This window comes from Carassius auratus, chromosome 30, assembly GCF_003368295.1.
Source record: "Carassius auratus strain Wakin chromosome 30, ASM336829v1, whole genome shotgun sequence".
In the NCBI taxonomy this organism is placed as follows: Eukaryota; Metazoa; Chordata; class Actinopteri; order Cypriniformes; family Cyprinidae; genus Carassius; species Carassius auratus.
This window is the reverse complement of record NC_039272.1, coordinates 8,083,703-8,098,702: the sequence shown is the minus strand read 5'-3', so window position 1 is coordinate 8,098,702 and position 15,000 is coordinate 8,083,703. Positions and strand designations below refer to the sequence as shown.

The following is a 15,000-nucleotide window of genomic DNA, read 5'->3' as shown; positions in this document are numbered from 1 at the left end:
AAATATAATAATATACATTAATATAACTAATATAAACTATTCAGTGATTCTTTCGAAAGTCTTTTTTTAAAGTGAAATATTTAAATAATACAATTCATTGCGCCCTATTTTTTTTTTTTTTTTTTAACCAACAGATAAATATCTCAGTATATGGACACACACACTTTTGATACAGTTTGATGCTGCCATTACCACACACCATTAGTGTTAAAGAAGCAACACATAGCTAAATAGGTGTGTGCAGCAGGAACAGCAGTGCTGTCTGGCTAATCCTGTGCCTCAGGTGGCTTTTCATCTATTCCATTCAGATCCCGAGCAAATCAAATTAAAGCAGAAAGTGGGTGAAATCAAAAAACGTCAACACAAAAACGTGGGGCCGCTTTTTAAATCGGCCCCCATGGCCATGCTCCTTGTTTTATTACCTGCAACAATAGGGGAAGTTTTGTGGCATGCTTTCATTGAGCATATCCAGATTAGTATTGCTTTGACATTTGGGAGACTCGATAGCAATACTGTAATGCTTTCCTGAGGGAATGCAACCCGTGTGAGGGAGACTTGTTCACGCAACATCTGTTTAATGGAATGATTGCCTAAGCTGCAGACGGTGGGGAACGAACACACACATATCTGCAGAAATCCCACACTGCCTCGCTCCGTCCGTCATGAGTTTTGTCCAGATTTAGGAATGAACAAGTGACCTACATCACACTAACCAAGCACTCTGAAGAGTCCCAAAAATCATGACTACTTTCAGAGCAGTTTTATTTCAGGAACTGGAGTGGGAAAGCTCCTCTGAAGGAGGACAATGATGAGTCATACTTTCAAATGTCAAAAAGTTTTAAATTGAGGTGAATAACATATAGTATTATTATTATATTAATTGTTCCTTTTCTGTTTTCATTTTTAATTTTGATGTGTGCTTCTGCCCTTTTTCGTAGTTAATTATTCCAATTAATTGATAATTAATGTAATGAATTGAACATTATTTCAAAATAATACAAACTATTGAAATATTACCTGCAAGCATTTGTAGAGTATTTATTTATATATTTATATTTACTTAAACGTTTCTAAATGTTAACTTTTTTATACTTAATATTAACCTTTTTACATAAAAATATTTAAAATATATCTCTCCAGATAATATTACAGTGATTTATTCATTTGTGGCTTCAGTATAGTTCAAAATAGTCACTTAATGTTGTTTTGATAATATTATTCCTTTCTACTTTTCTCACATAGAATACATGGGTCTGTATACATGAGAACATATAGTTGACTTTATATTTTTGGAAAAAGGGGTCATCATATTTAGGGGATCCTGGCCCAGGCTTCCCATATATCCCAATTCTTCTGAAAACATATGGTTGCCTGAAAATCGTGTAGACAAAATGTTCATTTATGGCTGAATTATCTCTTTAACCAGTTTCCATTATACAGGCAAATAAGTCTCCAAGCGCCGAGCTCCTCCTGTGTTTACATCTTTCTCTCTCTGCTGCTCAATCGCTTCTCCTCCATCCATTTGTTTTCCAGCATGTGCGTGGCGAGCGTCAGAGGTAGGCACCTGTTTAGGTATGCACAAACCATCTGGCTCATTCATCAGCACTCGTTAATGAAAACGACTGAACACGACCCAAACTCTCTCACAGTATGAAGCCTAATACTGTATATAGCCTGTTAGGCATGATGAGCTATTTTTATCAGAAAAGACCATGCCACATAAATAAAGTCTTTTATTAAACTGATATATAATGGCTAGGCCTCCCACTTGTCCTTCCTCGTGCGCTTTGATAAACGATGGACCTTTGAGATTTTGACCAATGAGACAACACAGTGGCTAACTAACTAACTAACATTAGTGTAATATTTCCCCATTGGGTGCGACCATACGATTAAGAAATTGCCTAATAACTGCTAATTAATTCCCAGTAGGCTGCTATTATATACTGAATGTAATATTCTTAAATCAGTTTTATCTGCACTGTGTTTAAGGGCAGCCCTATGCCAAACCAAGAGAAGGAGAATATGTTTCTAATGAATAAGCATCAGATCTATTGTATGCGGGGGTCTCATTTTCTCACTGGTCCAATTAAACTGATCTGAGTTCAGTCTCTTCTGCGTGGCTGTAGCATTAATGAAGGTTTCGGATGCTGCCATTGTGACCTGTGAAGAATGTTATTAAGCAGTGGTCATATTCACTCATTACTGGCCTCTACCCGAGGGGTTTTACACCTTTACTCTATGGCAGGACCAGCCATGCCACCAACCTTGTTAGTTCAAGATCAATTTGAGAAGATGTGTTAATTTTGCTCTCTGCCAGAGTCACTTTTGTCGCATTACCAGTATTATGGATAAGACTAATCTTACTAATGTGTATTGTATATCAGCACTATATATTTAATAGAATTATTGGTTGTTCATTTGCATTTGATAAAATAATATTATGCAGATATAGTTGCATTTAATTGGTAAATAATAAAAATGACTGTGCATATAATTAAGTTACATTGGTTAAATTCCTCTGTTAAATGGTTAAGTGAACCCATTTTAATTTCTGTAAATAGCAGTAACTTGGTAAATGTAATGTAAGAGCGATAGGTAAAAAGAAGCATCTCCCCTCTTAGCGTCCTCCAGAGTGGCATTTGTCTGTTGAAAAAGCCTTGAAAGCTTCCACAGCATTGATGCAAATCCATTTAAGGTGAGTGGAGTGCTAAGAAAGTTTAAATAAATCCATTGCTTATCTATTCCATGGCTCTGTCACCTGATGTAAAGGCAAGTATTTCATTATAAGAGGGGAAAAGAAATTGCCGGCCGATATGCATCTGTAGATTAGGGGGGCCAACATAATAATAAATTATGCAGTGTTTGAAAACATACACAGACATAATTAGGTGGCATTTGATATTAAATGAGGTAATAGGATTGACTTATTTATCTCCGAAACACCCCAAAAGTTCCATTAACGTGTGGAAAAATGAGCTGTTTGAAATGGTAAGAGCGCTGGAGCTGTGATCAGATTTGACTAAGCCCCCCTTCGCGAAGTTGAAAGACTGTCTTTTTGCTTGGAGATCACCGTACCCCGCTGGGAGTTTTGGGAAGGGAATTGGAGATCAATGGATTTACTGGGTAATCAGTTCACTCCAGGCCTGACGGACGAAACACCCGAGCACCGAGACTATTAACTAATCATGTCATTATGGTGACCGCCACCACCCGCGCCTCTATACTCCGACTCCCCCTGACCGTCAGCCACTCCCAGCAGAGAGCAGATACAGGAATGTTGTTGAAGTAGAAAACAGAAGAAGCATGCACGCAATCTTCGATTGAGCCTCGAGTCGCTTTTACATCCTGCTCGGGCTCCCAGAGTGCTGGTTACATCCCTCTTCCTCTTCGGTTATTATGCTGTAAAGGTTGAACCCAATGCAAATTCAAAACACAGGGAATAAGATGAATTACTTCTCCCTCAAAAAAATAAAAAATAAAACCCTGAGAAACTTTCCCCCATATCAACATATTTATGTTTCCGCACTGCTAGCGTCACTCATGACTGCGGTCGTCCCCTGTGAGTGTAAGCGCGCGTGTCTGGGTGTGTTTTACACTTAAAATATGCATCGCTTACAAAGGGAGTCTGTTGAATAAATGATAGTCTACATCTTAGAGGCGTATCTAGGTGAAATCAGGATGGATCTCTTTTTGTTGCCGCGCTCAGCTGGGAGCGGTGAGAAACAACTCGGGTTGCGTGTGCGAATGTGTGTGTGTTTATAAATACGGAGCTTTGTTCATTCATTTATAAGGCCGCGGCTTGTCGAGGTTGGGGTTGCTTTGGGGAGCTGCGGGCGCCAGGGGTTTTGCTTGTACAGGGTGAGGTGGTGTGTCGGCAGGTCCCTCTGTGGTAAAATAAGAGCTGTCATACTGCTCTCGGGGTGCAGCGAGGGCCTGTCAGGGAAGACTGATTGCCTCCGTGGAGCTGCTTGATCCCTGGGACCCGGAGGCTCGCTGGAGCCATCAGCAGGTGTCTAGTGCTGCTGCTTGTTACTGCTTTTGTGAGTGTTATGACAGGAAGACCATCACTGTCTTTCTGGCGAACAACACACAATGCGATGGCTTCCCTTGTTTACTAACAATTTAGCTTAGCATAAGTTACCTCTAATTGGCGTCGAGAGTACGAGTGCGAAGTGGCGAAATAAAAACGGGACCAAGGAGCTTCAGTCTTGTCAGGGGCCGAGCCAGCAGCGATGTGACTAAGAGGGCTAATGATTTAGCTCAAGTTATGGGGCACCAGCTCGCTGGCTGCTATTTCTGTGAGAGGTGTCATCCAGACAAGGAGAGTGCACTCTTGACAAGAGACAGAGTCAAGGGCAAACAGAGCACTGCTGCTGCTTTATTTGACAAACTGCAGTGGAGGTTAAGAACTGGGTGTGTTTGAACGAACTCGCCACTTGGAGGGCGACCATGCATGATCAATGTCTGTTGGCCTCTTAACAAGAGTGCATACACTCTCAAGGAACCGTCTGCCAGGCTTTAGAACGGTGTTGGCTCTCATTAATGCAACGCAAGTCTGATAAAGACTGCACTCTGGTCAGATCGGTTTGCTCGAAATAAGGACGTGAACAGTTAGCAAACGTGTTTCGGTGCAGTTTATGATGCGGTTTAGCTTCATGAAACTTAGATTAAGAATTATTACAAAAAGTACCATGGTATTAGCATAAACATTAAAATGATGGGAATGTCATGTTTTTTGGGCAGTACTTTAACTTTTAAAGTATATTGCAGTACTATTTATGATAGATATCAAATAGCACTATGAAATAAATAAGAGGTCCTATTTTTTGCACTCAACCTTTCATTATAGTAGATGTGAAATAAACGTATCTATTTTAAAATTTTGAAATGAATATTTTTCCTTGGCATCGCTGCTCATAATTGCAATTTTTTTTTGTTAATAAAATTGAACATGGATAATCTTCTTATTTGGAGAGCATGCATGCTTCATGTTTGCATCAACTAATATTTCTTATTGACTAACACTGTCTAGTTAGCACCCCAAAACAATAACTACTACTACTGATAATAATGTCAAACTGAACATCTTCTATGAGAGAAAAAAAATGAAATACTTACACAACAGAAAGTCATACAACATGGTGAAATTGAGTAAATGATGCCAGAATTTTTATTATAAATAAATAAACATTACTGTCCTTCATGGATCAGTACTTTTAACACATAAAAAATGCTCTCTTATACTTTAACTCAAGTGAAATTTAGAAATACTTAAACGTTTACTGGAATTTTATTTAGGTGCCTGTTTTTATAACCCACTGACAATTTTTCATTTAATGATCCAGAAGGGTGCTCATGGGCGCCCCTTTTGTAACGACATTGTGCCTGCACTGGTGCTTTCATAGTTCACGCAGGTCTGCGACCCATCAGGTATGCAAAGACTGAAGGCATTTTTGAACTTTTGAAACATAGACCTGAAACCTGCTACACCACCGTGTGTGACAGCTCGATTGTTCCCCAGTACACAGCGTGGCATGTCGAAGTGAGCTCTGCCAGCTTTTGGTCTAAAGCAGGTGCACGGGTCCTGACCACGTTCTCTGATGTTTCAGAACCAATCAGTTTAAAGAGTTCGAGAGTTTAAAGCCGTGGCATGCATGTGAGACCTTTCTGCTCGCCATTTCAAGGGCAGCTGCTGGAAGAGCTGTCTGTGGTCCTTTGATCACATGCTCCACCGCTTGGCTTCTCTTTCACGCTCCCCCGCGCTCCTGAGGTCCCGCGTCTAGCCTGCCTGCTGGCCCGCCAGTGCTGCTGTGGTGGCGTTTGCGCTCTGGAGATCAGAGTGGAAGAAGAAGGTGGGGAGGAGAGATGATGGATGAGAAGGCCTGGAGCGAGGTGATGGAGAGTAGCATGGAGCGAGAAACAGTTGCGGATGGAATATGTGCTGCACTGTGGGTGTTCGTAGATTGCGCCGGCAACAGCCGCAGTTAGAGATGTGTTATGTTCATTTTATAGAATATTCTTTGATGAATGAATTGCCTTTATATATTTTTTTTACTATTATTTGATGCCATTTTAATGGCCCAATTAGTTTAATTTAAATGTAAAATTTTTGATTTTATTATTTCGACAGCAGGGAATATGTATTGGGTATAGTAAATAGGTACAAGAAATGGGCTTATCAAAAAGCTTATTAAAATTCTTCCATTTAATTTAGTAACTTAGGGATTATGGGTCCGGTCAAACTCATAATATACATCTAAACTATATTTTGGTGCATTTTCAACTGTCACTTGATAAAAAACATATTAAATTAGACTGATGCCAACATGTGCAAGTGTTTAAAATCTGTGTCATGATGTAAAGCCAGATAAGAACCACTGTGCAAAAATATTTTTGTTGCTGTTGTCAAATTTTAGGAATGTAGGAATGTACTTGCATACAGATAACATCAGAGAAATCTTCAAAAAAGGTTTTGATACAACAGGATTATTGCAATGACACCACTCTGGCTCAAACATTTTTCTGTATTCAACAGTACTTTTCAGATCTGTAGGTATTTGAACAACCTTTTCTCTGCAGAGCACCTCTGTGGTTTCCAAAGGGCAAAGCCATAAGCATGAAATGAACTGGATTCCTCACATCCCAGGGCAAGGCCAGAACGGCCGGTCCCTGTTCTGAGCGCTCTCTCCCATCAGAACATCTCCTCTCCTCCGTGGCATGCATGGAAAGCCCTGACCTTTTCAGAAAGTTGAGCACTTTAAATATTTAGGTTTGGGTTATGATGGATCCTTGAAGTGCTAAGCATGTGCAGAGCCTCTGATTAGCGTGACTTGTCAGCTCGCCATTTCTTCGCCCGTGTTGAGCATCACATTGCTCTTTGTTTGACAGAGGCACATTTAAACAAACACGGGTACCTGTCGGCAACTGTGCTGGTAGTCTGTTTGCCCGAAAAACATGTAGAGGAGAGGAAAACCACTCTGCTAGCTGACAGCTAGTCTAATAGCCTCTGCTGTTCCTCTCCTTCTTTCTTCTCCTAAATGGGGCTGCTCAAGCAGTACATGGCACAGTGTTAAGATAGCCCAGAGTGGGCCGGACTCTAATGTGATAGGAACAGTGAATAGAAGTGCCAGAGACTGTTACCTGGCTTGTTTTTCAGGCTTGACCTGTGAAGAACCACTGGTGCGGATCCTACTGTGAAGATAGATAGCTTCAACTCAATGACATGGGCACCATCTAAATGTTAAAACTGGCCTATGTGCAGTATAATCTATTAACACATTTATTAATATATCACGTAAGATATATCAATATAATTACATTACATTTTTTTATATTATGGCTATAAATGTGTTTTAATGTCACTATTAAAAAGGATTGTATGATCTCTGTGTTTAAATGCAAGTTATTTAAAGTGTACCTGAAGTGTACTTGCAATAGTTCCCCTATTAGATCAATCAAATATACTTCAGTTGGAACTCAGCACTGCTTCCACACAATAAAAGTGCATTAAGCACACAATTAGTTGTTCCACTTTACCAGACTTTAGGTATACCAGTTTAGTATACAAAAATATAATATTTTTGGTAGCACTTTATTTTACAGTCCTGTTCCTCATGTACATACTATGTACTTATTATAGTAATTACAATAACTATGTAATAACTAGTTACTAACCCTGAACCTATCCCTAAACCTAACCCTACCCCATGTAGTTACCTTGTATTACCAGAACTTTCTTAGATAAATACACTGTAAGTACACTATAAGTACATGTTAGTACACGTACTGTAAAATAAAGTGCAACCATATTTTTATTAAGCACATAAATAAAAATCAGGGGTCGGGAAAGGTCCTCAAGCCAGGATTCAAACTCAGGACACCTGAAATGCAACAATGTTATATATCAGCACGCCGCCAACTAGGCTATTGCACAACAGAAGAGGGTTGTTTTTTTCATCACTTACAAAAGTTAACTGAAAACAGTGAAGAACGGTCAAACTGACGTTCTGTATGTATGATATGTTAAGTGAAAGCTAATTTTAAGCTAATGAATTTAGCTAGATGTTAATGCTTAAATGTACTCTTATTCTGTCTTTACATATCCAAAAATATGTATTTCACCAGTGAATAGCATACCTTTGTGAATTGTAACGCTATGCATAGAATACATGCAGATAATTGCAAACAAGCACAACATGCAGGCAAACACGGCTGGAGGATGTCAGTGAGCTGATTTCTGCTGGACTATATGGAATCTGTAAATATATGGCTCATAATGCATGTAGACTGATCTTTATGCAGAGGAAGAGCCGAGTCAGCAAGAGTGGTATTAATGCATGAAAAATGAGCTGCGCCAATAAGACTGAAAGACCACATCACACCGGGCTTATTAAGATAGAGAAGCCCGCTGAATTACCTGCCTGACACTTAGTATTTGTCAGGAAACATTAAAAGACTGGAAACTCAGTGAGGACACATTAGATATTCACTACTATGAAAAAGAGGCTCAGGTTTGACTTATTACCACGTCTTGTCACATAGTGAAAAACCGGGATGGTATTACACCTGTGCTTTTTGATTGATGACCTGAATGAGAAATTTTACTTTATTGACACATTTAGATTTTCTACTGTTCTTTGCAGGTGTGCATCCATACTGTACGCCCCAAAGTTAGAGATTCTACGTTGACATTGATAAACGGAGGTACTTAAGATATATGCTCTTAACATCATAGGTGGACACAGACAGAAGTTATTGAGATGTTTACTAGGTAATTTTACCATGTATCTACATATTCTCTCCTAAAAAAAAAAAAAGAAAAAAAAGAAAACCTCGACCCAGTTTCAAATTTGCACTTAACACTTCCTCTGTCGCTCACGTTCTCATTCATCAAGCATGTTTGTCTCACTGACAAGCTGCAGACCACCGCCTGAATATCAATATCAGCTAAGACAACAACGGCAAGCACCGGGCGAGTAACCTTCAGCTAAATGTCATTCTGCTTAATCCTATTTGAAAATTAAACATTGAAAAAACCTTTAGCGTCTTCACTTCTTCCTCTCCGACCCTCGCCTTCCCTCTCTCTTGTTCATTTCGGCACGTCCCTGACATTTGTAAATATTGTGTTTTCCATGTGTTCTCCATTATTTGTTATTTGTTTGTAGCACTGAAGTAATGAGTGACCAGAGATGAGAGACTGAGGCCGTTTGACATTTGCCTGGGTTGTTTCCTTCTGGCGCTTCAGAGTGTGCTCATATTTCCTGTACAGTCTTATGGTGCAGTCAAGCTAGTGAAATTTCATGGGCAAAAAAGGTCTATTGTTTGACTATTGTCAATGGAATAACAATGTATGAAGCACAGTTCACACAGAAGTCATTTTAAGTCACTTTCTGTCACTTGATGGAGTCAATTAATATTGAGTAATATCGATTTGACTGCACTGACACTCAGATTAGAACATAAGATGAACTGAATTGAGCTAAATAATTATAACATTGTCTTCTGTAGAGCTGCTTTATTGCTTGATCAAATTTGTTCATAATTCATGAATTTTTCAACATCAACAATGCTGATGAACTGAAATGAATCAACACTCACTTGACTGGAGCTGAATAAAATCTGTCTGGCTTAAAGGGTTAGTTCACCCAAAAATGAAAATGAGACTGTGTTTTACTCACCCTCGAAGCATCCTATGTGTGTGACTTTCTTCTTTCAGAAGAATTAAGGCCTCCTGTAGTGAATCCATGTGTTTTTTTTAAAGAAAAATATACATATTTCAAATGTAATAAACAATTTTCTCTCACTTCCGTAATCTGTCAAATGGGGAAGCCATTCCTGTGGATGATGCTATACGTATGCGAGAAGGAAGCAAAGTTTCCTTATTTTAGCAAAGGAAAGCCAGTCTGGTTTATATCAAAATCCTGCAACATTTTACTTTGCAAATGCTCAGTTTGTACTTCTAATTCATGACCAGCATTTAGTGTTTTTCTCTATCCGCGTTCGTCAATTATCATGCAATGCTGACGTCTTACGTAATCCTCCGAAATAGCTTCCATGTATGGCAGATAACGGAAGTAAAAAAAAATTAAAAATGTTTATTTCATTTGAAATATGGATATTTTTCCTACAAAAACACATGGATTCACTACAGGAGGCCTTTATTGCTTTATACTTATCGCTGCATTGATCTTGTTTTGTAATGAATTAATTTTACACATTTATAGCTGAATTAAGACAACACTGAACTTACTAGAACTAAATAATGACACTATTGACGCTATTTCCGTTTACATAATTATTTTTTACTTTTTTGTTTAATACTGTTAAGCTGTTTTGATCAGCACTAAAATTTATAAAATTTATAAAATGTATATATATATCTCGATACATAAGTACATTTTAACAGTTAATCTAAAAATATTGAATCAGTTAACATTTTCTCGGATGACACATTTTGACTCTGTCAGAATCCATGTCATGCACAAAATGTCAATAAGCTGCAACGGGTCTTCAACCAAAAATAAATGAATTAATAAAATGCTAGATTAGCAATATTTCATTTTTGATTCGCTGGAAAATCAAAAGCCTGCTCACTGGCGGCTCAAAAAAAAATGACCATGACATGATTTATCACCCTGAACATCATACTGTTCAATTAAAGTAAAAAAGAAAAAGGCAAAAAGTATTTATTTCTAAACTCCTTATCAAAGATTTGATGGTGTGTACTAGCTATAATACTGTGCATCGTTGTCTGTTGTATAGTGTTCATTTTCATTATAACAAATTGATTTCTCATATTTGCAATGTAATTTTGTTTGGGTATTTTATCTCATAATTGTGTCCCTGAAGATCCTGGTGCCCCAGGGCCTTGCCCGAGGACCGCAATCCTTCTAGCCACCAGTGCAGGAGAAAAAGAAAGTGAGAGACGACAGAAAATAAATGCGCAAAACCCACACACACTCATCTGTCGAGCTGTTGCTGTCAGGTTCAGGCCCAGTGGTTCTGTTAAGGTGACTCTGACAGGAGGAAAGAGACGCTGCTCTGATAGGAGACATGCCCGAGAGGGCGCCATGCATCAAACGCACATATTTACATAAACAAATCCTCCCCATATAGACTGTAATTACCAATGTGACACAGCCTTCCATAGAGGAGAAAAGAGCTTGTCTGATAGCGACACGTTCACAATGACTGAGATGGAAGCTCAATCAATGCGGCCATGTCGCTATAGCTGCTTTATGTGGACAGACCGAGACCTCTGATAGGCTTTTGTACCACTACAGAATATATGGACACTATACATCATCATCTGAAAAGGTGCCTTCACTTCACACAGATAAAGATGAAAGGAGGGGTGCACACACTTTGTAACAAACACAAATGTGTGATGTTGAAAGTCGATCTTTGCGTGAGGAAATAAGCATCGGTGTACAGGTGATGGCTGTGATTGGACACTATAGAATATGTTCTCTTTTTCCACTTTTTCCACACTTAGCAACATGTTACACCATTTTTTTACCTTAAAGTATAATTTTAGTTTTGAGAAAGCAGTATATATATATATATATATATATATATATATATATATATATATATATATATATATATATATATATATATATATATAGCTTAATTTCCAAACAGTTAAAATGACAAATAAATGAATAGTCAAAGCTCCACAAAATGTGTGATTTTATGACTGGATGCTTAAAATTGAATGGGAGAATGTAGTTTTAAACAGCTTATTGTACAGGTAAATTAATTGCCGTTCTAATCTAATGCACTGCTGCACTGTAATGCACTCACACATAGGCTACAGACAGTACCACATACATCATGCACAGTTTGCAAGCACACAAAATATTTCTGCACGGAAATGTATTGTCAACACTGCTCTGTGATTTCTCAGTAAAACACCTTAAAAAATGAAAAGTTCTAGCATATATTTCTTAAATAAATCCCACAGCTTAACTACTAGTAGAAAGTTGCCAGGAAGAATTAATTCACAAACGCAATCGCTCTCAATAATGCATTCATATAAATGTAATCTTTACTACTTTATCTGTATCTGATTTAGAATGACCAGAAATCTGCGTGAAGTATAACAAGCCAAAGAAAAAAGAACTGAAGAGACTAGTGTGTACAGGATGCAGGAGAATAATTTGGGTGTGCTTACACTTGGCAATCTTAACCCCAAAAGCCTGGTTCATTTGACTACTGTGATCGCTCCGTTTAGCAGTCTCTGGCCTGTTGGAAGAGGTGGGCAAGAGTAGGTTCAGTTATATTATATATATCAGTGAGTGTAAGCTACCTGTGACCTATGATTTGTCCGTATGTGTATTCAGAGCCAGTGAGCAATGGACTTTCATAATAATAAAATAACTGCGTTAACGTAAAATTATATTATCGGCGTTAATCAATTAATGCATTAACGCAATATAGGCGTTAACTTGACCATACCATATTAATATATATATATATATATATATATATATATATATATATATATATATATATATATATATATATATATATATGTGTGTACTGTATACAGTGTATATACAGTATATACACACAAACACATACATTACATTTTATCACAGAGTGCTAGTCCTTTTAGAGGAAGAGCCTCTTTACTTTTTGTAAATGCCTGTACAGTAGATATTGTGGTCAGAATTTAGGGCTGTCCAAAAATAAGAACTGACTTACACTACCAATCATTTGGAATAATTACGATTTTTCAAGCTCTTGAGATAAGTCTTTATTGCTCAAGGCTGCATTTACTCAATCAAATATATAATAAAAACAATAATTTGGTAAAATGCTATTACAACTTAAAATAAATTGAGTTTGAGTGACGAATGGAGCTCAAATGTAGTTCAGGCAAAACACAGTGTGACTGAAGCATCAGCTGACACTTATATAATGAGCTATATAAGATAATTCATACTCACGCTTGCCATAGTCTGTCACACAGACATGCACTAGTCAGCCTTTAGTTCTGTTGCACAGACACGCACTTAACCTCCTCCATCCCCAACTCCTCTTTGCAGATACTGTACATGTTCACTAACTGATCGCCCATGGAGATATATCATCTATCGAGCTCAGTTTGCTCAGATTGTTCAATATTTTCACAGTACGGAGATACTCGACTGGTATATAACTGTGCATATAAAAATATCTGGAAATTGTTTAGGCTTCGGTGGGTTCAAACCTCAGTCTGAACCCCAAACATAAGTTCAAAACCTCTGCAATATTCTGACATTAACAAGTGGTCCTGACTGAACTCTTGTCTGTTTGAATGTATTTTAAAATGTCATTTATTCCTGTGAAAGCAGTGCTGAATTTTCTGCAGCCATTAGTCATGATCCTTCAAAAATCATTATAAGGAAACCTGTGACAAATGCGTTCTACAAATTTTTTTTCAAATATCAAACATGGTTTATTTTTATAGACTGGATAGAATCATAATCTGAAACAAACAAAAAAAAAAAAAAGAAAGAAAGAAAAAAAAAAACAAGTTACTGTTCATTGTAGGCCTACACTGTATGGTTTTTTGTGAAATCTGTCAACTCTAGGCAAACTCTGGCCAAAAAGACTACAAATCTAAGCAAAAGTTGTGTAGTTTATTCCAGTCTTTAATTTCCAGGTAGACTGATAAAGAAGCCCATATACCCTGGCTACTAGAAATTGATTAATACCAACCAAACAAATTTGAACTGGTGATTTCATCCAACTCTTGCATTTTTGTGTGCAATATGCATCAGACATGATAAACAGACATTGGCAGTGCTACCTGATACAGCACAAGTATAATATTGTTATTTTTCACATTTTGTATACTCACTATTGCCCACAAGATATTGACAGATGACTGTGAAGTTGTATGCTCAAGGAAAATCTCTGTTTTACCTGTGTTTTCTAGAGTTGGCTTAACACACATTTCTGTTTTCTGTGTTTGTGAAATGCAGGTGGGAGATGCAAGATGCTGCAGCACTGGAGGATGAAGAGAAGATTTTAGTGGATCATTTAAAGAAAATATACTTTGATGAAAGCCAAGAAACAGAAAGTACCAGTGACTAACAGAAGAACCAAATGACCAGTGTTCAAAAGTGTATGTAGCTGCTAAGAAGATTGTTGAAAGTGGATGTGCTGTGGATGTGAAATTACAGTTGCAGATCAGTAATAAAAACAATTCACATTGTGAATTCTAATAAATCTCAAGGTTTTGATGAAATATGACTCTGTACTGGATGCATGCTCAATTGAAACCTGTACTCCACTGATCTGTTAAACAAATGATAATATAACAGTTATGAGGAAACTGATTTTGGAACTTTACTTGCTGTAAAGAGAAAATTAGAGGCGGTGGTTTCAGTCAGTCATTAAATCTAGAATAATAATAATGTATTGCATGCGTTGTCTACACAAAATCTGATTATTATAAAGAGATTCTTAAAAACTCTTAATATAATCCAGGAGACCTTGTGGACTTTAAATGAGAAGTTTAATAGTGTTTTTGAATGTAGAACTGTTTGTTGACACATAATGACTGTTGTCATAGTAAAAAAAAAAAACTGGTTTGACTGGTTTAAATAAGTTAAATATAAAATTAAATTATATAAAAGTTAAATGTTTCATTTGTTTGTATTTTTCTTTTTTCCTGTTTTATTTTAATTTTAGTTAAGTTTTTTTATATGTTTATATAGTTTTCATTATTTTTTAAAATTAAAGGTTAGTTTCAGTTATTTTATTTCATCAAGACAAACTAAAAAACTTAAGTAAATAAAACATCACCATGGAAACTTGCTGAAATACAATAAAATGTATAATAAAATGACAGCCCTTGAGAAAACGTACTTTTTTCCTCTGATTTAACAATTTTCCAGTGTACCAGAAATTATATTTATATGGATTATGTGGATATCTATCTATCTATCTATCTATCTATCTATCTATCTATCTATCTATCTATCTATCTATCTATCTATCTAT

The 15,000-nt window shown here is 37.1% G+C and overlaps 1 protein-coding gene across 1 annotated transcript in view; it reads left to right on the top strand.

Moving 5' to 3' along the window:
- The window catches only part of kiaa0825 (KIAA0825 ortholog), a 122,100-nt gene extending 107,899 nt beyond the window's left edge, over positions 1–14,201 (top strand). Inside the window, 1 exon segment of the mRNA XM_026211120.1 lies at positions 13,977–14,201. Coding sequence (XP_026066905.1) covers positions 13,977–14,088 — 112 coding nt within the window. The 3' untranslated portion in view covers positions 14,089–14,201.
- Positions 14,202–15,000: the final 799 nt, after the last annotated feature.